Source organism: Apiospora hydei (genome assembly GCF_038363865.1).
Source record: "Apiospora hydei strain CBS 114990 chromosome Unknown utg000005l_segment0_segment0, whole genome shotgun sequence".
NCBI classification, from domain to species: Eukaryota; Fungi; Ascomycota; class Sordariomycetes; order Amphisphaeriales; family Apiosporaceae; genus Apiospora; species Apiospora hydei.
The window spans coordinates 4,795,536-4,820,064 of NW_027117364.1; the positions used below are offsets into that span (position 1 = coordinate 4,795,536).

Here is a 24,529-nt window from a genome sequence, read left to right on the forward strand (position 1 = left end):
CCAACCCACACCCACACACAATTCTCACCAGCACACCCCAGCATTCTAAACGTCAATAACCGGGTTTTCCTCCAGCGAATACGAACCATCGCCTGGTTAGCTCAATCGGTAGAGCGTGAGACTCTTACTTGATTCTCTGCTTACCCAGGAATCGAAAGAGATAATCTCAAGGCTGCGGGTTCGACCCCCGCATCGGGCTCAATTCCTGATGCATCTGATTCAATCAGATAACCTTTCTTTTTCTTTCTTTTTTTTTTTGCATTTTTTCGACATTTATCAGTCCCTGCGTCTTGACATTCACAATTAAACTTGACTTCGCCTGATCCGTCCGCTAGAATTTATCTTCTCCATTCAATTTTTGTTTCAATCGACAGCGATACATTTTTCATTATATCGTGCGACATGTCTCCTCATTCCAAGCTCATTGTGGCGCCGAAGTTTTGCAGATTACAGAAACGTCAGACGCCGAACCCCACCTACCTACGCATGTTCTGTTCGCTGGACTGCCCCTCCCATAACGCCGATTTGGGCTTGGAGGCGAAGCTGTAATCAAGTGCAACAGCCGGAACCCATGACCACCAACACAAACACACGAGGTCCAGTTTAGCAGTGAAACCGTGCACGTCGTCTGAAGATTCATCCCATCCTTCGTTTGAGTTCAACGGTTCATCTGCATTCAGAGAAGAAAACGGCAGAGGGTCGTCGTGATTGGATTGGCGATCGAGTAAGCTTATCTTATCAGCGGAGGTTCCCTTGCCATCGCTCGCTATCAGTGTACGCTTATCTCCCCAACTGCCGAGCACCACCTTCTCTTGTCTTGGACAAACCGACGTGCTCTTTCCGACCCAGTCATGTCTACTCCGAGACTAGGCATGCTGCAGTCTGGGCAATTGGGAATCGATAGAGTCAAGTGAGTGCGTCATATCGGCTTTCTCCCAAACCATTTCAGATCACAGCTTCAGAACCCACACACCCTCACCAACATCCTGTGTGATGTGCCAATTCTGGCACTACGGCAGATCTCATGCCAGGCCCCAGATCCCGGCAAGGATGTACCGAGTGTAGAAGGCGCCGGCGGAAGTGCGACGAGCAGAGGCCCATCTGCGGGCAGTGTTCCACCTTCGGCCGTTCCTGCATCTATGCCCTCAAGGTGGTCTGGACTGATGGCCTGCGACCCAATAAGACGTCCTTAGGGGGCCATCAAGCCCGACCAGGAGGGCTGACCTTCCAAGGCACAGGTATGCAATGCAATTGGTGCTTACCCACTCCCACACTCCAAGACTGATCAGCCAACGGCAGGGGCAAATGAGGACATCGTCTCGGATAACACACTGGAGAACTCGATCTCAGCAGCAGTCCCTACAGCCAACGAGGTATCGGTGTCCGTGCCTCGGTACCTGCCAAATGGGGTGCCAGTCTCTCCGAAATACCATCGTCTGCTGAACTACTTTTCCAATGATATCCTAGCATCTCTATCCTGCCACCCGTCAGTGCATCAGGATCTCTGTCGGGGACTCATCCCAGCGACCCTTCATTCTCCCCAACTCTTATCGGCATGTCTCGCCTTGTCTGCTGCCGGTATCTTATCGAGAGGTCTTTCAGAGGTTGATGGTGTCGCCATCTCACGCATCCTCGTCCATCTACAGACCTCTGGCCTCTCCTTGTTGCGGACTGCCCTGGAGGCCGGGCAGATGAACGAAACCATCCTTGCGACATGTCTAATTTGGTGCTTGACCGACGTATTTACTTACCGCCAGGGCGCGTCGTCTTCTTGGCGCATTCACCTGCAGGGGATCAAGGCCATCTTGGACAGCAATCAGACCCACCGGTACTTTGCTACGAGTTCGGGAGCCGCCCAATCTGCCATGCGGCATCTGTATCTCTTATATCTGTCACTGCAGACACTGCCCCACGTCCCAGCCGTGGCAGTTACCGAGCTGTCAGCCAAATATGACGACGTATCCCTCGAAACGCCTGACGAACTGGACGAACCAACCCTTGGCCCCAAGATTGACGGCTTCTTGGGGTACAGCGAAGAGCTGCTCCACATCATTCAAAATGTGAACCGGCTCGCTCGCTTGGATGTTGAAACTGCCGGCAGCGCCCAGCATGAAGCAGATATACTTCTGGGAAAGCTGAACGCCATGATCAACCGGGACTCGGTGGCTCCGCCTGGCGTGACAATCTACCCAGTCCTTTCCCCGGAGTCCAACCGAGAGTTCGAACTCTGCCACCGGACTTTCCAACAGGCTACCTTGATACATGTGCACAGACGACTCTATCGCATGCCCTCAAATTCGCGTCCGATACAAGCCGCTGTCGCCGCCATCGGCAGAATGGTCACAAATATGGCGCAAGGGCAGCCGTGTCATACGTGGGTTGCAATGGCAATGCCGCTCTTCACTATCGGATGCGAGGCCTTCACCGATGACCAGCAGAGCTTTGTCCTCGACAAGATCCACAAGCTATATCTGTGTATTGGATCCTACCACGTGGGAATCATTCGGCAAGCGCTGGAGGATATCTGGCATATACGTAGGGAATCGGGTGATCTTGATGGTCACATGTGTGCTGCGAAGCTGCTCGGTAAGTCTATTGCTGAACGAGATTTACCTCATGTTTTGTTGCTAATTTCTTCATCTTTATAGAAGGACTTCAGTACAACATCATTCTCTTCTAATGTGTTGATATCTTGGTCCAATAGGTTTAGTGCCTTCATAGAAAACACACAACTCCTTTTACAGCTCATCGTCATTCTCCTCCATCATCTTGCTGAGAGGTCCCTTCTTCACCATGATGCTCATGACCTCATACAGGGCATCCGCGGCCGCCATGGTGGTGTGCTCGGCATTGGTATCATAAGCAGGCTGTTGCGTGGTGTCAGTATAAGCTCTGTCGAACATTTTGACCCCGAGTGGGTGTGGGACTTACCGCAACCTCAACAATGTCAGCGCCGATCAAATTGATATTCTCCAGTCCACGCAGGATGGTCCGCAACTCCCGCGTCGACCAGCCGCCGGTCTCGGGCGTGCCCGTCGCGGGTGCGAAGGCCGGGTCCAGGGTATCGATGTCGATGGACAGGTACACAGGCCGTTTGGTGCCTACGCGGTCGACGATGCGCTTGATGATGCCGTCGGTGCCGATCTTGTCGACCTCGCGCGCTTCGACAATCTCGAAGCCGCAGTAGCCGTCATTCTCGTAGTCACTGGGCCCGCTCAGCGTCGTGCGGATGCCGGCGTGGATGTTGGTGTCGTTGGCCAGGAGGCCCTCCTGGGCGGCGTGGTAGAAGTAGGTGCCGTGGTTGATGGAGGCGGTCTCAGAGGGGCTGCCGCCGAAGACTTTGGGCTTCCAGGTATCGAGGTGGCTGTCGAAGTGGATCACAGAGACGGGGCCGTAGGCGCGGTTGATGGAGCGCAGGAGGGGCAGGGTGATGGTGTGGTCGCCGCCGAGGGTGATGACGCGGGGCAGGGTCTTGCCCTTCTTGGCCGGGCCGCGCTTGGTGGCGTCAGTGCTGGGGGGAGCGGGAAAGGATGTTGAAGTGGCCTTCTTCGATTTGTTTGAGGGCCCAGGCGTTGTCATAACTGAGATAACACATGTCAGTCCCGCTTCTTGAAGATCTCATGGGCATGGGATCCTCACGAAGTGACAGGAATATCGCCGCAGTCCAGGACAGTTGCCCAACTGTTGAACGGGTTTGTTTCCAGTGGGACATTGTAGCCTCCGTACAGATTCAACCGTCGAGACCCTTGACGAATGCCATTGGGTCCGAAGCGAGCGCCGGGCCGGTAAGAGGTGCCGGTATCGAAAGGTGCACCTGGTTGTGTTAACAATTATCGTTTTGGAAGTTTTGGCAAAATCCCTTACCGATGAAAGCGATATCATATTCGACATCGTTTTGACCCAAGCAAGGGTAGTACGGCAATCGCCCAAAGGTCGAGATCCCGGAGAAGACCGAGTCGGCCTGAGTTGTTGTCGCTGTTAACACTGGAAGACGTTACGTCGGCCGAGGGCATCCGTACCTGTTTGCCGCCATCTCCTGGCAGGTTGTTATACCATAGGCCCTTGTGAGGTCCTGATATGGGCTTCTGGTCGTGGTTGCCATGGGCCGAAGCAACGGCGGCCAGGCCGAGAGCGAGGAGGGTTGAGTGCATCATGATTTCGGGATATGATTCTTGATGATGATAATCTCAAAGCATTGACATCATTGGAGGGAGGACACGCGGCTTGATATATATGTGCTTCAGCTTCGCTTTCAACAGGTTCTGAAGAAAGTCAAATAGTTTGTGCGATGCCGGAGCATCAGCGGGAGTTGCAGTGTCTTCTCCGGCAAGATGCCAATGCGTATCATCGTCATTGTTACCATAAACCATCACTTCTACCTGCAAAGTAACCCCAACGGATCATCGTCGCTTTGAGGTTATTCTCGTATCAACAGATCTGCCATCTGGGTTTCATGCTCATAGGCGCGTAATTGACCATATCCAGTTAGTGCCGTGGATCAAGAAAGCCGCTGCCGTTGAACTCTCGTCACCACCCGCAATACTAGAACACTCTCCCCCGCAGATCCCGATCCTAGGTCCACCGAAAAACCGTTATCGTGGCTAAATAACCAGAACCAGTAAGGTGGCATATGCAATGTACGGCCAGATGTCAGTCGAGCTGTGGACGCCTCCCCGCATGTATGCGAGTGGTGAGATATTTTGCAGCGCCGGAGGCTGATTCGTGTAGCGCGCATGGCGAGATGCGCTCGATGCTGCCGGGGAGTGCCTAAACTTCCGAATTTGTCTAGCTCCTCGCCGTCTGGGAGCTTAGCGGCTCTCGGCGGGACGCCATCGAATATTCGTTTCGTTGGTGCATGCAGAGGTCGTATATCACTCAAGTGTGGGATCGAGGGGGTTTATCGGATTCTCGAGATGCGAACTGCATGACGTGAGAACATTGACCGAGACAAATTTGTCATGAACGGGTTGGCAGGAGATACGTCGAGTTGCGCATTGCTTACCGTATCCGATCTCGCTGAATAGCAGATGTTAGGCAGAAACGAGCCCGACTATTCTAGTCGATTATGCTACTTTTACGGATAGCTCTCTTCTTGTTCATCATGCCATAGACCGTGACCGTCACTTCCTCCTAGAGACTACGACCTCTCCAGCCAACATGATAACCTCAACCACGATGAGCTGGCCCCCGGACCCTGAGCGCCATGCCGACGAGGCGTCGCCCTTGCTTGCCCGATCTCCGTCCGAGCCAACCGACCAATCCCGGCGGTCCGAATATGTCGCGTGGCTCCAGGAGATGTGGTTTCTCACCAAGGCCGCCGTCCCCGTCATCCTGGCCTACATGCTCCAGAACAGCCTCCAGACCGTCTCGGTCCTGGTCGTCGGCCGCCTCTCGCCCGAGGCCCTGTCCGTCGCGGCCTTCTCCTACATGTTCGCCATGGCGACGGCCTGGCTCATCGCGCTCGGCGGCACCAGCGCCCTCGACACGCTCGCGTCGTCCAGCTTCACGCGCAGCAAGGACAAGACCAGCTTGGGGGTCCTGCTGCAGCGCGGTGTTCTGGTGCTGACGGGGTTTTATGCAGTCGTGGTGGTGATTTGGTGTTTTTCGGAGCCACTGTTTCGCGCGCTAGGACAGCCAGAGTCGATATGTGTGGGCAGTGCGCGGTTTTTGATGCTGCTGATTCCTGGTGGGTTGGGATATATTTGGTTTGAGTGCATGAAGAAGTATCTCCAAGGTATGTAATGAGAGACTAGAGACACGAGCGTGAACTGACTCCAATCGTTACCACAGCCCAAGCGATCTACCACCCCGGTACGTACGCCCTCATGATCACCTCGCCCCTCAACGCCTTCCTCAACTGGCTCCTCATCTATAAACTCAACATGGGCCTCGATGGCGCCCCCGTCGCGACCGGCATCTCTTACTGGCTCTCCTTCCTCTACCTCGTCCTCTACACCCGCTTCGTCCAAGGCAAGTCTTGCTGGGGCGGCCTCGATCTGCGAAAGGCCGCGACCAACGTGTCGCCCTTCGCGAAACTCGCCCTCCTCGGCGTCGTCCACGTCGGTACCGAGTGGTGGGCCTTCGAGATCGTGGCCCTGGCCGCGGGCCGGCTGGGCACCTTGCCACTCGCGGCCCAGTCCGTCGTCATGACGGCCGACCAGATCATCAACACGATCCCGTTCGGCCTGGGCGTGGCCGAATCCTCGCGCCTGGGCAACCTGCTGGGCGCCGAGGACGCGCGCGGGGCGCGGCGCTCGGCGCACGCGGCCGCGGGGCTGTCGGTGCTGTTTGGGGGCGTGATCCTGGCGGTGCTGATGGGGACGCGGAATGTGGTCGGGGGTTGTTCAATGACGACCCGCGCGTCATTGCGCTGGTGGCGGAGGTCATACCGTACGTGGCGCTGTTCCAGATCGCGGATGGGCTGAATGGGAGCTGTGGCGGCGCGCTGAGGGGGATGGGGCGGCAGTGGGTTGGGGCGCTGGTTAACTGCGTTAGTTATTACGGCGGCGCGTTGCCGGGTGGGATTTATCTTGCGTTCAATGGGGGTTGGGGGCTCGCGGGGCTGTGGATGGGGCAGCTCGTGGCGCTGAGTCTGGTCGGGGTGCTGGAATGGGTTATTGTGGGTATGAGTAACTGGGACACGGAGGTTAAGAAAGCTGTGGATAGGCTAGATCATGATGAGGTCGAAGTGGTGGATGGTGAGGACGAGTGTTGAGCTGAAGGTTACTGCGCTACAAGAGCTAGAGTCATCAGATAGACCACATTAGATGCTAGACATACGAATGCATTGCCACATGTACGAGTATCGTATAAACTGGAACTTTAGATTCATGAGCACCTCAACCAGCTATGGCATCAACAGCTTCGTTTCTTTACCCCAATCCCATGCTCCATAGACACTTGAGAACGGGAACTGGACCGGACGTGGAAATAAACTTTCCCTTCCTTGAACCGGGATGGCCTGTATGGCCGTTTTTCGAAGATCGATAAGGGCGAGAGCCGGCTTGGCGGAGATGTCGTTTATCGTCTGGATCGTGGAGCATGAAGTGTATGATGCACACGATGCGATGCGCGATGCGACATGGATAGTTTCCGCCCGCATCGGAGTACTTAGATAACGATGACGTTGCATGGCGTTGGTTGGCTTATGGGCAAAAGATAACGGGCGAAAGATAAGGGTGCGTAAATTACCCCTTTGGGAATTGACCCACGACAAGGGAGCGTGGGGTTCGACGTTCCGGGGAAAGGGGGCGGGATGGGTGCGGACTAGCTTCCGTTATCTCTTACCACAACGGCAAGGTTACTTGATTGGGGTGTCACTGATAAGACTCGCCTTACATGGTCAGAGATTTCCATGCAAGATGCTGGAATAGGTATCACATCACACAATCCGCGTGTGTAATGAACATTAGGAAATACTTTATATGGCGCATCTAAGGTATCGGCGATTCTTCACAGCACGTATGATGAACATGAGACAACTTTCTTCTTACCGGACCAGGTAAATAGGTCCTATAACCACGATCAACTGTAGAAAACGCATTTCCTTGAACCCCCAGACTCTGCATCACTTCCCAAAGCCGCGGTTTACGAAGTTTGGCACGCACTTTGTATCTCGCATGATGGCTGATATGGACAAGGAAAAGGATCGCGATGTGGAAGGCATTGCTCAAGACCCTGTACCGAGTGGGAATGATCAACTTACTACCGACGAGGTCGTGTTCGTGGGCGAAGATGGCTTCAAACTGTTTCCTCAACCCGTCCGCGGGGACCAACTTGATCCCCTGAACTGGTCATTCGCACAGAAACATGTCATCTTGTCTATAGTCATGGCATTGTACGTCGAGTTACACCCCCATACCCTTCTCATAACCCGCCGATACATGTTCACTGACTCCGGTCTGCCCCCTGCCACAGGTATTTTATGTTCACGTACATCACCACCACATCCGTCCCCTCCTTCCCGGAACTGCAGGAAGCCTACGGCGCCACGCTCGAGCAAGTAAACTGGACCGTCGCCATCCCGGCTCTGGGGCTGTCCTTGGGCCCGCTACTCTGGGCCTCCCCGGCCGACATCATCGGGCGCCGCCCGATCCTGGTTCTCGGCACCGTCATGGCCCTGGCCTCCACCGTCGGCGCCGCCCTTGCGCCGACGTATCCGTCTTACATGGCGGCCCGCTTCTTCCAGGGGCTCGGGGTCAGCCCGGCGGCCAATGTGGGGCTCGCGGTCATTAACGATTTGTTCTTTGAGCACGAGCGCGGCCGCAAGGTCGGGCTGTGGGTCCTCGCCATTGACCTCGGTCTCCTCTGCGGTCCCCTTATCGGCGGGTTTGTGGACTTGGCCGGCTTCGCTTGGATCCAATGGCTGTCGGCTATTATCTTTGGCGCCGTCTTGGTCGCGGAGCTGGCCTTCCTACCGGAGACTTTGTATCCCAGGGACCTTATGGCATCATCCTACACCGACGCGGCGGGACATCCGGACTTGCCCGAAAAGTCTCCAGTAATTAACCCCGTTCGCCCCGCCGCTTCCATCAAGCGGACCAGGGAGTTGCCGTTCGTTAACGTCGCTCCGGTTCCGGGAGTTCAGCACCCGAAGCTCTACGACACCATCACCCGGTTCGTAAAGACCTTCAAGTACGCCGTGGTGCCCATCTCGGTCATGACTTACTGCTTCGCTTGGTACTGGTGGGTGTTGTCCGTGGTCACGCTTGTGCCGGTAGCTTATGCCGAGTACAGCCCCCAGATTCAGGGGTAAGTTATGCCGCCATGTCACCCGACAAACTTTCGATGCACTGAAGATACTGATTGTATAATTGCTTAGTTTGCTGTTCATCGGACTTATCATCGGAACACTAGTCTCGGAGATCTTCTGCTCCGGGCGGCTGAGCGACTGGATTGTCGTCAAGCTGGCACACCGCAATGCGGGGATCAAGACGCCCGAGATGCGCTTGTGGCTCGTTTACCCTGCGGCGCTTCTTACGGCTGTCGGCCTGATTGTCTGGGGTGTTAGCGTTGATCGCGGGTATCACTGGATGGTTGGTCAAGTCGCCTTTGCACTCTGTAAGTTTCCCCCGGCTTTTGTGTTCCTGTCATATTCCCCCTTCGGTATTGGGTTGAAATTTACTAACACGTCTTGGCCAGTCGGCGCTGGCATTCAAATCGGCAATACAGCCGTCTGCTCGTATATCGTCGACGCGTACCCGATGCAGAGCATGGCCGTCATGACGTTCTACGCCGTGATGCTCAACATGTCGGCGTTCGTCGACCCGTTCTTCATTGTGCCGTGGGTCGAATCCGCGGGTTTTACGTGGACGCTGGCCGGCCACGCGATGATTACGGTCTTCTTCTGCGTACCGGCTATGGCCTTGTTGCACCGGTACGGAAGCAGGATACGGGAAATGTCCGGGGTCCCGACTTGGGTGAATCCGGAATTCAGTAAGGAGGTTCCGGTGATGTAGGCCATGTCTCGCGTCGTCCAAATACATAATCCAAAGGACAAAAAAATACAAGTAAAGCATTTTTAGTAAAAGCGAACTACTTCAAACGCAATCTACATATAAACGTTGTGAATGAAATTCCGAACAATGGGTTCTGATACTAAGCGGAGCTCATTCCCAATTCCTTGATGAAGAGATCAGCTGCTTTCTCCCCGATAGCCAAGGCCGTGTCGCAAGTGTTGGCCGACACATTGCGCGGCGCAATACTCATGTCCGCAATCTTGAGACCCTGCACCCCATAAACACCGAGCTCGGGATCCACAACACCCTCCTGGTCGCGCGGGCGCATCTTGCACGTCCCGAGAGAATGCCACGTGGTCCCCACATTCTCCCGGAGCCACTTCTCCAGCACCGCGTCGTCCTCCGGAGTGTACTGAGTCTCCGGCGCGTCACGCGGAATAGGCGCGGCGTCAGCTGCGAGCTCGACCAATGCGGTGCCGGAGTCCGCGGCGAAGGGCGGGTGGAACCGCGCCATCTCGCCCCGGTACGCAGGCATGCGACGGATGGCTTCGCGCTGCTTCTTGTAGAGCCAGATGTGCTTCTTGATGTCGAGCTGGTCCGGGTCCGCGAAGAAGCCGGTCTCGAAGTCGACGGGGTCGTCGAGGTTCGGGCCGGTGATGTGGACCTGGCCGCGCGAGTAGGGATAGACGGTAAAAGCCGTGACTGCCAGGCAAGGGTCGCCGGTGGCGAGGCGTGGGTCGGTAGGGAAACTGCATCTTGGGTGAGCGAGAGCCCCGAAAGGGTTCTTCGGGTTTCCAACTTACCCGCCAATGACGTTGAGCAATGCCAGGGGCCTATCGGGGTAGTCCTTGTACTCTCTATCCCAAGCCTTCTGGAACTCGGGTCCGAGGGCAGCCACTTCGGCGTCGGTCGGTCGGAGTTTGGACTGCATCTCCTGGCCGTTCCAGCCCATCATCTTGTGATTGCTCTTCATCAGTTCCTTGTGGCTGCCCATTCGCCCGAAGACCAAGCCGTCCAGGGTGTCGGTCAGAGAGAGATTGTTCAGGTAGGGGTAGCCGAGCATTTGATTGTCCTCGTACCCGGTGCCGACCCCGGGGAGATCGGCCACTAGGGGGACGCCCGCGCGGTCGAGAATCTCGCGCGCACCGAGGCCGGACCGCTCTTTTGCTGTCATCGAACAGGATGCGTTGGACCTGCGACTCGACCAGGACGTGCAGGTTCGGGTGTTTCCCGTCTCGGAGCCGGGGATGCAAGTAGCACGTCGCTGCGTCTTGACGCTTCCCTTCGGGCCCGATGAACTTCTTCAAGCGCCAGATGGCATTGACGGAGCCTAGGCCCGGGTCGTCGACTTTGGGCCAGCCCATCGCCTCCGCTGCTGCGGCGAACTCATCTACAATGCGGTGGGAGATGTAGGTGCCGTCGGACACGCCGATAGGGCCATCGTGGCCGTGGAGACCCTTGTCGTCGTTGCCGTAGTAAGTCTCGTGCTGTGGAGCATACCGTCAGCCGTAAAAACGAGCTTCTTTCAAGGGATGTGGATCTACCTTCTTCAAGTACGGAATCATCTCGTCAGCGGACCATCCCGGCGTGTTCCACGCATCCCAGTCCGACCTCTGGGGCCGGCTGTACGTCATCATGTTCGTGGACGAGCCGCCGCCCAGGACCCCGCCGGTAGCGACGAGGAGCATCCGGTCCCCGCGTCCGGGGCCTTCTTGGTCATGTAGAAATTGTTGGTCTTGCTGTCCGGGGCGAGATGGGACAGGAAGCAGGCCGGGTACTCGACGGTGGGCATCTGGTTGTTGGACCCGCCCTCGATCACCAGGATGGACATCTCGGGGTCCGCGTCGGCGAGCCTGGACGCCACGACGCAGCCGGCGGTCCCGCCTGGGTTGAGCAGGGCCTGTTAGTTTCTTCTGGGTTGGGCATGCATATAATATGTGTATACGGGCTCACCTCCTGCGATGATCACATCGACCTCGCCAATCGTCTCCGGAAGCTTTGTATATAGCGGCATATTGTTTTAGAAAGTGGTTTACTTTGGATAATGACTGTGTAGTTCCCCTGTGTCAGGACGTCAACGTCGAACTAGTCAATATATAGAGGGGGTTTCATTCTCGTAATGTGATGAGGTGGTTCGATGATAGGCCCCGCGCAAGGGGGTGCTCTCAAACACTTTTGGTACGACATATTTATGTCGTAGTGCCGCGACGGAGTTGGTAGCGATGAACATACAAACCCATTACTTCTACCGTTGGTTGCCGAGTTGATTGGTGAACCGACTCAACGGGTCCAGCGACTGTCATTATCTGGTAGTAATGTGGATCTTCCGACGCTCGTTGCGCCGATCTTGACCCCTTGCATAGGCCGTTGGCTGTTGGTTACCCAACTTCACCCAACGTCCCCTCTTGCTTCCCGGTCACAGGTCCGAATATAGCACCATGTTTCTTAAACGTCTAACTCCGCAGCAGACCCGTACAAAGCAGCAATACACGCCAGCAAACACAAGACTCCCAAGAGTGGAACTATTGTTCCCAGGAATACTATTAGGGTTGACCATGGCTTTTCAGTCACCTAATTCCGTATAGACTCAGGACTAGGCATTAATCACAGGATTCGTGAATCAATGCTCTTCAAATGGTGCACAGTCCTCCGTTAATGACAGGGTTGACAATAGTGATCGTGGTGTGTATTTTCTCAAATAGCACAAGGTCTATTTACACGACGCCGACCCCAGTCGTGGCCGGCAAACAAGTCAAACATGCCACATGTTGAATGAAGCCAGAATTCCGTGCTGCCAGCCAAGCAAGTGAGATCTTCCCCTCCACCCCTTTCCCCAGACAGACCTAATCTCTCCCGAGACTGCCACACTGTCGAGATAAGGTCGTTGTTATTGCTGCAGTATCTGCCGCCGCCACCGCCGGAGCACATGGTTCAATTGGCGTAAAGCTTTTAGTCTCCGGCAACTCGTGATACGGGATGTCGCTTATTTGCCAACGCAGCCGTAGGTGGCGTCGTAGCACTTCCCGTCCTGGCACATGGTCTGACCCTTGGGGCAGCCCTGACGCTCCGCGAGCTTCTCCTCACGCTTACCGATGCAGCCGTAGGTGGCATCGTAGCACTTTCCGTCTTGGCACATCGTCTGGCCCTTAGGGCAACCCTGGCGGGCTTCCAGGTTGTCGCGCTTTCCGACACAGCCCCAGCGAGCATCATAGCACTTGCCATCCTGGCACATGACCTGACCGGAGGGGCACCCAGCCTCGGTCTCGCGCTTACCGATGCAGCCGTAGGTGGCATCGTAGCACTTTCCGTCCTGGCACATCGTCTGGCCCTTGGGGCAGCCAGCTCGAGCAGCGAGGGTGGTGTCGTCAGTCGCGTCACGCTTCCCGACGCAACCCCAGCGGGCGTCGTAGCATTTTCCGTCTTGGCACTTCACCTGGCCCTTGGGGCAGTCGGCCTGGGTCTCGCGCTTGCCAATGCAGCCGTAACGGGCGTCATAGCACTTTCCGTCCTGGCACAAGGTCTGACCGAACGGGCAGGGCGCGGCGCGGGCCTCGACGTCGCGCTTCGCGGCACAGACTATGTGAGCATCGTAACACTTCCCATCCTCGCCGCACAGGTGCTGGCCGGCGGGGCAGGGCTGTCGGGGCCTTACCTCGACCTTCACCTCCTCGGAGCTGCGCTTTCCGACGCAGCCCCAGCGGGCATCGTAGCATTTGCCATCTTGGCACATGACTTGTCCCGAGGACAGTCGCGGGCCTCGACGACCTCGCGCTTACCGATGCAGCCGTAGCGGGCGTCGTAGCATTTACCATCTTGGCACATGGTTTGACCCTCGGGGCAGCCCGCTCGCTTGCCGATGCAGCCGTAGTTGGCGTCGTAGCACTTGCCGTCCTGGCACATCGTCTGGCCGACGGGGCAGGCCTCGCGGTCCTCGAGGCCGCGCTTGCCGACGCAGCCCCAGCGGGCGTCGTAGCATTTTCCGTCCTGGCACATGACCTGGCCCGAGGGGCAGCCCTGGGGCACGCCCAGGGCGAGCAGGGGGAGGGCGCTCAGGGTGAGGAGTCCGGCTGGAGAAGGAAGGGTATTCAGGTCAGTTCCGTTTCAAAACTGTGAGGGCGTCCGATGATAAAGGAGGGAAGGAAACCTACAAGTGAAACGCATCGTGGCGGTTGGAGGGTGGTTTCTGGTTTGGAGTTTGGTTGTTGGTAGAGTTGCAATAGATAAGAGATGGTTGGATTGGAATGCGATGCTGTTTGTGTCGAGCAAAGTCTATCTTCTCCCTGGCAGCGAGAGGCGTTTATATAGACATATTCGTACTCCCATTTGCCCCGATCTCGAGTTTGAACCGAGTCGTAAATTCCCTCCCTTCCCTTCCTCAAGATGACTTCAATGTTGGAATCGCACTCATGATTCTGCGGCTTACTGCTGACTGATTTCCCCCCTTTGTTCCCTTTTCCGAGCCTCGGTCGCAGTCATCCTGCGGTGTAGCGTGTCGATCCCATGGAGCTTGTGTAAAAGAACATTGAAATGACTCTCCGCCTTTTGACGGACCAAGAAGGTGAATCTGGCATGGTTCGTTGGACAACGGTGGAGGTGGTGTAGCCTCGTTTGGTTACGTCCGTTACACGACAGGAGACCAAAGTCTCAGACATGCAACGGGAAAACTCAACAGCCGGATCACATAAGCAAAGCCCCTTCGGGTATTGTCACCCTTCCGAGGCCGCCGGAGAAGAAGAGGCTACCGAAGAAGCACGCGCAGCATGAGCCTCTGTGGAACCCCCTCTTGCTGTGAGGCAGGCTGACTAAGGTAGCACCCAAAGCCCCAATAGATGCCGTCATTGCACCTATCCGTCTCACGGCTTCAAGGTATAATGTCGGAACGTTGGTCAGAAAAAGACCATCCGGAGGTTGCGGGGCTCCCGGATTGGCGGCTCCCGGATCTGCATTGGATATTACGTACCGTAATACTTTACGTATCGGTATTGCACCTTACGAACCTGCATTGTAAAACTATAGTACGCCCGCTGTCAGATGTTGTCATGTTTTGTGGGGATGTTGTCATCTAGGTTTGGTACATAATATCATCTGGTTTGAGTCGTGGCCAGTGAATTCCTCACCACCAATCGGCGATACGTAAAACAGGCGAACCGAAAGGAGAGAAGGGCGAAAAGGCAACGACGTAGAAAGGTAACGAGCGGTACAATACGGACAGCCTCGCGCTCTCACACTTTATTCCTGCGGTGATCTCTTACTCCCCGTAAGCATTGAACCAAGAGGTCTGATGTCTCACTGTGAGGCTCCTCGCCGGCAATAAGCGGTTTAGTGCCATATTGAAACACTCACTAAGTGAGGTTGCCGTGTGGTTGATTACTATACGGAATACGAAAAATGTATCACGTTGTCCAGAGACTATACACAAAATCCGGGGGCGTGACGCACTTGGAACAACCGCAGTGTTTTGGTCATTGCGAGGGACCTCGAGGCTGTTACAGCTAAGGGATCGAATTGCCGGGCAGCTTTTCTCGCGTGATCCATTATGTGGAAGTATAACACCTCCCTAGGGACTGGGCTGATCTCATCAAGGCGCTTCCAATGCTTGATCACCACGGAAATTCCCCAAGTTGGGGTCTGCATTCCTTGGACCGGCGTAACATTTCCGTCTTTTCCTTGATCGCCTGGGCTAATGCCGTGGTCGCTGGGCTCAGTATTAGCGTGGATTTCATTGATCTAATTTTGTCTTTGGTCTTGGAGTCGCGGAGGCTTATACACATTATTGAGGCAACCTGGGATCTGGGAATTTTCCTCGGACCTATCAACAGCTATTTCGGATTTGGCAGCTATGCGGGAGTATCGGTGGCAAGCTATGTTGCCTCAACTTCTGGGTCTAGGACTCACTGTCGGGACCGGCCAGGGCTGATTGAGTGAGGCGGCACCACTAGGGTGACAGACAAGTCCTCGATCTCATTACGAGTCAACTACTTCTATCTTCGACATGTCTCTGCAAGAGGTATCGCAATATCTTCCATACAGTATACTAGGGCATTGGACGACTTTGCAGGGTACTAGACCAAAGAGAAAAAAAAGAGGGGGAGGGGGACACAACATTGCGGCTTTGTGGCCCTGCTATAGATTCGACTTCCCGAAACTCCTTCGTGAACTTCGTACCGACGAAGCATAAAGTTTGAGTATGTTATTGTGTTGGATATAAACATTTTAAAAAAGAGGTATTCGGCTTTTCGCGTGATCATCAAATAATTTGATAGAAAACGATGATGGGCTAGCAATCTGACAACACTAAGAAGGCCTCGGAGCCTAAAGAAAGCTAACTATAGAATGGTTCAAACATCACTATATTCTTGGAAGGTTGTATATCTGCGCCGCCTACCTCCATTACGCAATAGAGAAACCATGGCGTTCTTAGTGTACGTTGGGGCGTAGATAGGCGAGCGTTGCAGCGCCGGGGTTGACGTGAGGTATCGTTTCCCGTGCTGTCGCGCAGTGTCAGCATTTCCAAAGTTCAGCCTCTGGAGAACTATGATCAGTAAGCCCAAGACCAAATGCTTTTGAGCAACGTCTGTTGTGACACTTTCAAGCTGCGCTGTAAATTCCACGTCTCACAATGGCTGGTCGCAGCGTCCCCCGGATTGGCGCGCAGCGGCCGATGGTCGTACGGCGTCGGTTCATCATCAGCCATCATGTCACAGAACTAGAACCGGGGTGGGGCCGGATCTTCGATGCTGCCAATCCCACCATCTTGAAGATCTTGATCACCGCTACATTGTGGTTCCTCTATGAGACAAGGATTGAGGGGGTTGGCCGATTGTTTCCTTGAGAAAACCTGGGAACGCTTGCATCCTAGCGCTGTGTGCTCGAGTTGAATTGATGTCGGTGAGTTGGCGCTGCCACTGTCGTTGGTGGCTTAAGTAGGGAATCGATAGGTGAATTATGCGACTGACCACGACAGGCGACAATTGCAGGCTAAAAACCGCCGGAAAGTCGCGCCCCAATCAGATTTAGGGGGTCCCCGCAGAAGCCGCCGGAAGGGGAAAGAGCTAAGAGAAGGGCCCAAGGACCCTGGCGATCTCCTGCAAGGGTTGGTTTGGCAGTACGCAGTATTGGCAGTAGTAATCAATCAATCTGCAACGAGCTGCTCATGTTTGATTTCTCGAGCGCTCAATATATCAGGTATGTGTCATGTGAAGATATCACTTCGCAGCCGTTCATCTGTCTTTATGCATCCAATGGAGCCGATGACCCGTCCCCCGTTGCGCCCAACGCTCTTTTGATTTGCGCCTGACCAATGCTTCGGAAGCTTCGGGGCCCTGTCCAGGCTTACCAGGGCTTCTTTTGGGCGGGCGTAGGGTTGCATCGCGGCATGTGCTAGTGGCCTCAGACGATGGTTTAGTCCGTTTGCAGCCTAGTGGACAGGCCTGGTAGGCCTAGCTCGCCTAGCACAGGGGACCCTGAAGCTTGGTTAATGAGATCCGACGATGCCGCCTTCTTTGTCCAGCTCCTTTTTCTCATTTCGGACTTTTTCCCACTCCCTCTGTTTACTTTTATGTTTCCGCGCCTGGGCTTGCTTTGGCGGCATTTGTCATCGTCATCCTCCTACATACCTCAATCACATGCGCCGCATCGTCGTCATTGCTCGTATTACTTGCTCCCCCCATCAGCCTTACGAGGTGACAAACGAGTACCGTACCACTTTCTTCGAAACCTCCAACATCGATACCGAGGCACCTTGGCTTCTGCTTGGACCAGCACTGCTTTCGACCGGGAAATTGGCTGAAGATATACACGCATCCTCCCAGACTGCCGGTGCGGTGTCGCCGCGCGCATAATTCTTATCATGCCTTGGGCTACAAACCCCTTCTTCAGTCGCCAGCAGCAACAGCCGCAAGAAGTAGCCAGCGAAAGTGACGTCGATCCCGAGGCCGGCTCCCAATCCCAGGACGTCGCTTCCGTCCGGACCGGCTTCCAAGAACCCAGCATCAAGCTTACCGGGTACCAAATATTTTACCTCTTCGGACTCGATGGCGCCGGCGCATTCATCCTCTCGGGCGGCATCAACTTCGCCATCGCCTATGGTAAGTCGCACCACATGCACACATGACCCCACCAGAACATACGTTACACACACAGACATGTTCACACACTTTCTCCAGCCATGTACACAACGCAGCACTACACCCCCGACAACATGATCCGGCTCTTCCAGCTACCCAACACGCTGGCCGGCGACATGGCCGTCACCATCTTCATCCAGTGCATCATCACGTGGCTGGTGGAGCTGATCCTGGTGAACCGCGACCTGAAGAGCGGCGGCGTCCAGGCCATCGGCTTCCTGCCCGAGCCCACGAACCGGCTGGTGCGCTGGTACATGTTCCTGGACCGGACCGAGGACACCCATGAGAAGGGCGGCTTCCGGCACTGGCTGAGCTTCCTGGGGTCGCAGGTGGTGCGCGCGCTCATCTCGGTCGTGCCGTGCTTCGTCCTGCTCTTCGGGCCCAGCATCGGCTTCCTCACGCTCGTCGGCACCCCGATCCCCTGGGGCCGCGTCCAGGACTGGACCTACGCCACCAAGTGGGCGCCCCAGATCTTCAAGCTGCTGCTAGGCGGCGTGCTGTCGCTGCTGACGGGGCCGGCGTTCGCGGCGTTTTGGCTGGTGCGCTGCGGCTGGGCGCTCAAGAAGAACGAAGAGCGCTACGGACAATCATGATGATCTTTGCTTTGCTTTGATTCGATTTTTGGATTGATTCCTTCATTCATTCGTTGATACCCCTCTCTCGCTTTGCATTATGACTTTTAATGTTTTCGAGTCCAAGAAAGAAAAGCGGCGTTTCACATACAGTTTTGTCGCATCGTCCATGTATAGACACACAGACAGGACGCAGGCGCGCGCACGCATTGGAGGTTTTGTATACGGGACGACGACGACACGCACGATTGCATTGCATTGCATAGAACTTTAGACCTTATACCTCATTTTAATGTTAGCATAATAATAGACAGACCTGTCGAGACACACAGGGCACTTTACGCACCAGCGACATCGAAATTTCTTGTATCATCCTCATGGGCCTTCAACATATTGATCTACAACGAGTTGGCGAGTCATGCAGATCCCTGAGATTCCGAATGGTGCTTGGCAGAAAGAGACTCCATGAATGAAGATTCTTGCAGTGAACCAATTGCTCAGGGAGCTGTTCGCCACACTACCGCTATTACTGTTTAACCAGTAATGTCAGATCCCAGATCAAGGATGAGACGACATGGACGATCGACTGTTCGTTCCCGCACGCTGTCGGCCAATCGGGAAGAGCCGCCTGTGCTGAGACACGCCCATGCCCACGCTGCAGGTACTGCTCCTTGAAATCAAACGAAAGTCGAGACCCGAGTCATGGCTAAACGTGCCCAGAAGCCTCCTCTTTCCTTGCCGATTGATATCTCAAGAGATTGTCTGTTCCATATCGGAGTAACGTTGACTGTTGGTTAGATATTGCCACGATGGTTTTTTGGTGTTCCGATTCGATTCCCAAAACTCGGTATTGGACCGGCAAGCTGCTGGATTGTCCACGTCCACTGCTACAACTTCAGCCTTGGTTGGTCGTCAGAGGCCCGAACAGTAAGAAGTAAGCGACTGCATCGAGTAGTCGACTCATTTTATCTCGAGAATCTGTTCATCTATGTACGATCTTTTGGCAAAATCTGGCTTGGCAACGGGGGTTGAAGCAGCAAAGGGGACGAACCAATCTATCCGCAGGTAATTGGCTGGAGCCGATACCCCAGCGCGGGCATGGGCTTAGCGCATCCACAGGCATCGCAGCAACTAATTTCCCCGCCAACGGGCTGTAACGTTTTCCTGCAAGCCTGCTGGACCGCTGTCAAGTTTCTGTCAATCCGACACCATCTCTCTCCGCGCCCCATCGCCCGTCGTTCTAGATCACCCCAGCTGTCGGTAGTTGATCGAGTTCCTAGCGGATGCACCCTCCGCATCCGATAGCTCCAGCTCTTTACAGTACACGCAGGTTTCGAAAGCCGCAAATGACATCCGACATCCACCAACGAAACCCCCGCCCGGGTCATTTCGATCGCCATGGGTTACGGCCAGGAACCAGCCATGGTACGGCCCGGCCCTAGCTGACGATGATGCGTACACATGTATATCATCTCGCGATGCCGCACCTCCCTCCCACGAGCCGAGACTCCTAGGCCACCGATCTAGCCTCGAGCCCGACATTCTTCACCCGACACTCTTTTGAACCACTCGCTACACGAACCCGAACGAACCGACACCATGAAGTTGATACTCGGCTCGCTCGCCCTCGCAAGCTCCGTCCTCGCCGCGGGCAGAACCTCGGCGCCCTCGGGCTGCATCACCGTCGGCAAGAGCGGCGAGAAGTACACCACGATCCAGTCCGCCGTCAACGCTTTGCCCGGCGCCTCGAGCGGCAAATGCATCTTCATCCAGCCGGGGACGTACACCGAGCAAGTCCTGGTCGACGCGTCCAAGGGCGCCGGGATTACGCTGTACGGCTACACGGACGACACCGCGAGCCACGCGGGCAACAAGGTGACCATCACGTCGAGCAAGAGCCAGGCGGATGGCCTGAGCAACGACGAGACGGCGACGCTGCGGGTCAAGGCCGCGGACTTTAAAATGTACAACGTCAACGTGAACAACGGCCACGGCGCCGGCAGCCAGGCGGTCGCGCTCTCGGCGTATGCGGATGGCGGCTACTACGGCTGCGCGTTCACGGGGTACCAGGATACCGTGCTCACGCAGTCGGGGCGCCAGCTGTACGCCAAGTGCCTGGTTCAGGGCGCGACGGACTTTGTGTTTGGGCAGCAGTCCTTTGCTTGGTTCGAGAAGAGCGATATCCGCGTCCTCAAGGCTAATGTGGGCTACATTACCGGTACGTCATTTCGCTCTCTTGCCTGGCACTACGCACTACATGCCTACAATGAAATACTAACAAATGCTCTCTACCTCTAGCCAATGGCGCCTCCAAGTCCGGCGCCTCCGAATACGTCTTCAACAACTGCAACGTCGCGGCGGCCGCGGGCAACACGGTCGCCAACGGCGCGTACTACCTCGGCCGCCCCTGGGGCGCGTACGCGCAGGTGGTCTTCCAGAAGACGTCGCTCAGCTCCGTCATTAATGCGGCTGGCTGGAGCGTCTGGAACCAGAACGATGAGCGTACCGGCGGCGTCATGTTCGGCGAGTTCGGCAACACGGGGGCCGGCGCGCCGGGGTCACGGGCCAAGTTTGCGAAGAAGCTCAGCGGCGCGGTGGAGGTGGCGTCGATTTTGGGGACGGGGTATGAGAAGAAGGGGTATTTTGATGCTGCGTATATGTAAAAGCGAGATGGGTCTTGTTCGAAATAAGATATTCCCTAACTTGAGTAGCATATCGTAGGTTACGTGGCTTGGTCATTAAATCCATGTTGAATTTTCTATCTATGGTGCGAGACTCTCGAAATCATTAGGACTTCGCCTCCCATCGGTGTTCGAGTATTCTCATCATTGACACTTGTCAAGCTATAAGGACGGTCACCGCAGGTGTGTCATCTCTGAAGTGTCATACTACGTGATACAACTACGCATGATCTGTTCATGACCCGAGATGTGAATGCATTTTGCCGATGGTAGATTACCACAATCTAGGTGAGATAATCCGAGACCCGCGTATCTGAAGAATACTGCAAGTAACTACGAGGAAATGGTGCATCCGTGGCGGGAGTAACTACCACAGGTGGTCACCTGACCGGGTTTTGGAACATGCTTCAACCATACAGCCCATGGTCGCACTCTACCCAGGGTAAGCCTTTGATGGAATCTGTGCGTGATTCTCGGAAGGCCGGGCGCGCATGCCGGGGAGATCGAGCCCGTGGATAGCTTCTGGCACCACATCGACGTATGCGAAGATCCAGCAGCCTGTCGTATTGGAGAATGTCAGGCGTGGCGATACTTGGCACTATTATAGATAGGGATCGAACATCTCCGCAACTACATCACGACAGCCAAGTCTGGACCACCGATATCTTGTCTCGGATACAGGCAAAATCCCGTAATATGGCAAGACAAGCTCTCCGTGTCATATGAGATTCACTCGAGACATCGGCAGCTAGGATCAGCATACCAGGCAGCGGCCGGGCCAGCCAGTCTTTCCAACATAAAGATAACGGGTTTGGGTACCATCGGTTAGAGAGCATATGTAGGACCTCATCGGAAGGGTGCCCTCTATGTTCTACTTGGAAAGTTTCGTTCCTCGCATGGTAATATCGACGGGTACCCGGCCTCACATCGTTCTTTGCATGTGAAACTGCCCCTGGGCCATTCGGATCGCGACAAGGAACACGATCTCGGTTTCCTTGACATCAGACTTCGATCGTACCCCTCAATCTTGGATCTCCGGACGTGATCTGGACCGCCGTAGAGTGAAGCTTAGGTCGGAGGCCCACCCCCCCAACGCCGTGCCGTCGGGGTCAATGCAGGCTGCCGTTTGCTATCGGATACGGGGCTTTGGAGATCGGAGGGAAGTCCCCAGCGGGCTAGGCATCGTAAGGAGTAGGGAAGTCTGGCGTTGATGTTCTCTGATCAATAGAGGATGGAAATCGCACATAAATAGGGCGTTCTCTCCCTTACGTGGCATTGATCTTTTCTCTTTCTCTTTCTATCATCGCATCCACAAGTCAAGCATCCCAATCATAAAACTACTTCAAGATCCTTTCATCTCACCGCACAATCCTCTTTCCAGTTTCTCAACATGCCTAGCGGTAAATCCGGTCATGGTGGATGCGGTGGCGGCAAGGGCAGCCCGATGACCCCATCCGACGCATCCCGTATCCAGAGCGGCCAGGTAAGAGCCCCACTTCCCCTTCCTTGACGTTGAGAGGAAATGATACTGACATCGGTGCCAGGCTAGATCCGGTGGCGACATGAGCTCTGGCGGATTCGCTGCCCGTGCTCAGGGCGCGGGTGCCCGTAACGAGAATACGGGATACCAGTCCTATGGACACTCTCGGGGCCAGGGTGGTGATGGTCAGGGAAAGAAGTGAGGGGGCCCTTATCAGACATCAGGGGCGTGTTCGGTGCTATGGACGAGACTACAAGGGACGGTTGCTGCATGGGTATGCAGTGCAAGTCGAAACAACCGGGATAAGGAACAGGGTCAGGAGACATTCATTCCATCATGAACTCAGAGAGCTGTGTGTGTCGGAAGACAAGCAGATATCATTCTAGTCACTCTTTAACTATCAATTCAGATGAGTAGTAACCACATTCCTTATATACAAGCCATGTTTGCACCAAGCTCAGTTGTGTATGTCCCAACTGTAGAAAGAATTAAAAGTGGAAAAACCTAAGAGAGTGAAGACAATACGTAAGTCCAGAATTGAGCGACACTTGCGAAATCTGATCTAACCAAGGTCCTTTGCTACTTTTGAGAGACTAGGGCAGTATGAAGCTAGACCATGCCGGTGCTCGATGTGCCTTTGCCTACGACGCCAATTTCAAGATTTCCTGCTCGATAGCCTCCCCCAAGGACTTAGTCGTACCCTTGCCGCCCATATCAGCCGTGATGACCTCCGGTTCTGAGCGGCTAAGGACGTTCTCGATGGCCTTGAGCATGGCGGCCGCGGCGTCGGTATATCCGAAATGCTCGAGCATCATCTGCCCGGCCCAGATCATGCCGACGGGGTTCGCAATCCCCTTACCGTAGATATCGGGCGCGCTGCCGTGGACGGGCTCAAACAAGCTCGGGAACTCCCCGTCAGGGTTCAGATTGGCCGAGGGCGCGATGCCGATGGTGCCCGTGCAGGCGGGGCCCAGGTCCGAGAGGATATCGCCGAACAGGTTACTGCCGACCACGACGTCGAAGATATCGGGCCGCTGGACGAAGTGCGCCGTCAGGATATCGATGTGGTATTTCTCGACGGCCACCTCGGGGTACCCTTGGCCATCTCGACGACGCGCTCGTCCCAGTAGGGCATCGTGATGGAGATGCCATTACTCTTGGTCGCGCTCGTCAGCTTCTGGCGGGGCCGGCTCTTGGCCAAGTCGAACGCGTAGCGCAGGACGCGGTCGACGCCGGTGCGGGTCATGACGGTCTCCTGGACGACGGTCTCGCGGTCGGTGCCTGCGAAGATCTTGCCGCCGATGCTGCTGTACTCGCCCTCGGTGTTCTCGCGCACGACCCAGAAGTCGATGTCGCCGGGCTTCCGGTTCGCGAGCGGGCTCGGCACGCCCGGCATCAGCCGGCAGGGCCGCAAGTTGACGTACTGGTCGAACTCGCGGCGGAATTTCAGCAAGGAGCCCCAGAGGCTGACGTGGTCGGGGACCTGGTCCGGCATGCCGACGGCGCCGAAGTAGAGGGCGTCGAAGCGGCTCAGGGTCGTCTTCCAGTCCGCCGGCAGCATGTCGCCGTGCTGCCGGTAGTAGGCGCAGCTGGCGAAGTCGAACTCCTCGAACTCGAGGTCCAGCCGGAAGGCCTTGGCGGCCGCCTGGAGGCAGCGGACGCCGTGCGGCATGACCTCGGTGCCGATGCCGTCGCCGGGGATGACGGCGATTTTGAGGGGTTTGTTACTAGGCACCATGGTTTGGTACTTTCTCCAGTATTGAGGTTTTTGGTACTGTCTGGGGAAGTTGGGGCAGTCTTGTCCGCAGAGTTCTGCGTGGTTTTTATCTCATGTAGACGTCTGATTGATTACTTAACATAACGCGGAGATCCGCTCTCGGTTGGGGTTGAGTAAGGAATTGCCGACTGACCGGGCTTCTCCGCAGTCGCATGGTGACGTCGGAGGGCGAAGACCAACAACGCCCCCAGAAGATCAGAAGATCAGAACACCCCCTCCCGAGTTCCCAAACCTGTCGCGTTCGCTGGCGGTTGCCTATCGCTTCGTCGGTCTTGTAGTTGACATGCAGCATGCATTTTGAGCTCCTACGAGACCAACCACAAATGATAACGGAAAGGAAGGGAATAAGGAGATTGTAGTTGGGATATATCTGGATGCGATATACCCCTTTTTGATTCAGCGATGGTGCCCCCAACTTACTTATTTTTAGCACTC

At 55.5% G+C, this 24,529-nt stretch overlaps 10 protein-coding genes across 10 annotated transcripts; 6 read left to right on the forward strand and 4 right to left on the reverse strand.

Annotated features, from left to right (window-relative positions):
* Positions 1 to 1,691: 1,691 nt before the first annotated feature.
* On the forward strand, positions 1,692 to 2,648 carry PG997_006993 (uncharacterized protein; the record flags this gene model as incomplete). The annotated part of the gene is made up of 1 exon (XM_066811308.1): positions 1,692 to 2,648. The coding sequence occupies one exon, from the start codon at positions 1,692 to 1,694 to the stop codon at positions 2,646 to 2,648; it is 957 nt and encodes a 318-aa protein (XP_066670231.1).
* Positions 2,649 to 2,738: 90 nt separating this feature from the next.
* PG997_006994 (agmatinase 1) lies at positions 2,739 to 4,154 on the reverse strand (the record flags this gene model as incomplete). The annotated part of the gene is made up of 5 exons (XM_066811309.1): positions 2,739 to 2,867; positions 2,932 to 3,511; positions 3,640 to 3,814; positions 3,865 to 3,961; positions 4,020 to 4,154. The coding sequence occupies 5 exons, from the start codon at positions 4,152 to 4,154 to the stop codon at positions 2,739 to 2,741; spliced, it is 1,116 nt and encodes a 371-aa protein (XP_066670232.1).
* Positions 4,155 to 5,157: 1,003 nt separating this feature from the next.
* Positions 5,158 to 6,715, forward strand: PG997_006995 (transporter C11D3.06; the record flags this gene model as incomplete). Its single annotated transcript, XM_066811310.1, has 3 exons — positions 5,158 to 5,734; positions 5,791 to 6,332; positions 6,383 to 6,715. The coding sequence occupies 3 exons, from the start codon at positions 5,158 to 5,160 to the stop codon at positions 6,713 to 6,715; spliced, it is 1,452 nt and encodes a 483-aa protein (XP_066670233.1).
* Positions 6,716 to 7,622: 907 nt separating this feature from the next.
* On the forward strand, positions 7,623 to 9,458 carry PG997_006996 (uncharacterized protein; the record flags this gene model as incomplete). Its single annotated transcript, XM_066811311.1, has 4 exons — positions 7,623 to 7,837; positions 7,918 to 8,751; positions 8,822 to 9,060; positions 9,142 to 9,458. The coding sequence occupies 4 exons, from the start codon at positions 7,623 to 7,625 to the stop codon at positions 9,456 to 9,458; spliced, it is 1,605 nt and encodes a 534-aa protein (XP_066670234.1).
* Positions 9,459 to 9,597: 139 nt separating this feature from the next.
* Positions 9,598 to 11,472, reverse strand: PG997_006997 (uncharacterized protein; the record flags this gene model as incomplete). The annotated part of the gene is made up of 6 exons (XM_066811312.1): positions 9,598 to 10,207; positions 10,313 to 10,593; positions 10,652 to 10,945; positions 11,003 to 11,081; positions 11,138 to 11,342; positions 11,412 to 11,472. The coding sequence occupies 6 exons, from the start codon at positions 11,470 to 11,472 to the stop codon at positions 9,598 to 9,600; spliced, it is 1,530 nt and encodes a 509-aa protein (XP_066670235.1).
* Positions 11,473 to 12,441: 969 nt separating this feature from the next.
* On the reverse strand, positions 12,442 to 13,619 carry PG997_006998 (uncharacterized protein; the record flags this gene model as incomplete). Its single annotated transcript, XM_066811313.1, has 3 exons — positions 12,442 to 13,178; positions 13,235 to 13,525; positions 13,607 to 13,619. The coding sequence occupies 3 exons, from the start codon at positions 13,617 to 13,619 to the stop codon at positions 12,442 to 12,444; spliced, it is 1,041 nt and encodes a 346-aa protein (XP_066670236.1).
* Positions 13,620 to 17,307: 3,688 nt separating this feature from the next.
* On the forward strand, positions 17,308 to 18,177 carry PG997_006999 (uncharacterized protein; the record flags this gene model as incomplete). Its single annotated transcript, XM_066811314.1, has 2 exons — positions 17,308 to 17,545; positions 17,624 to 18,177. The coding sequence occupies 2 exons, from the start codon at positions 17,308 to 17,310 to the stop codon at positions 18,175 to 18,177; spliced, it is 792 nt and encodes a 263-aa protein (XP_066670237.1).
* Positions 18,178 to 19,755: 1,578 nt separating this feature from the next.
* Positions 19,756 to 20,819, forward strand: PG997_007000 (pectinesterase; the record flags this gene model as incomplete). Its single annotated transcript, XM_066811315.1, has 2 exons — positions 19,756 to 20,374; positions 20,455 to 20,819. The coding sequence occupies 2 exons, from the start codon at positions 19,756 to 19,758 to the stop codon at positions 20,817 to 20,819; spliced, it is 984 nt and encodes a 327-aa protein (XP_066670238.1).
* Positions 20,820 to 22,227: 1,408 nt separating this feature from the next.
* PG997_007001 (uncharacterized protein) lies at positions 22,228 to 22,519 on the forward strand (the record flags this gene model as incomplete). Its single annotated transcript, XM_066811316.1, has 2 exons — positions 22,228 to 22,320; positions 22,382 to 22,519. 2 exons carry the CDS (start codon positions 22,228 to 22,230, stop codon positions 22,517 to 22,519), a joined length of 231 nt encoding a protein of 76 aa, XP_066670239.1.
* Positions 22,520 to 22,958: 439 nt separating this feature from the next.
* On the reverse strand, positions 22,959 to 24,055 carry PG997_007002 (uncharacterized protein; the record flags this gene model as incomplete). Its single annotated transcript, XM_066811317.1, has 2 exons — positions 22,959 to 23,402; positions 23,429 to 24,055. 2 exons carry the CDS (start codon positions 24,053 to 24,055, stop codon positions 22,959 to 22,961), a joined length of 1,071 nt encoding a protein of 356 aa, XP_066670240.1.
* Between the last annotated feature and the right edge of the window lie 474 nt (positions 24,056 to 24,529).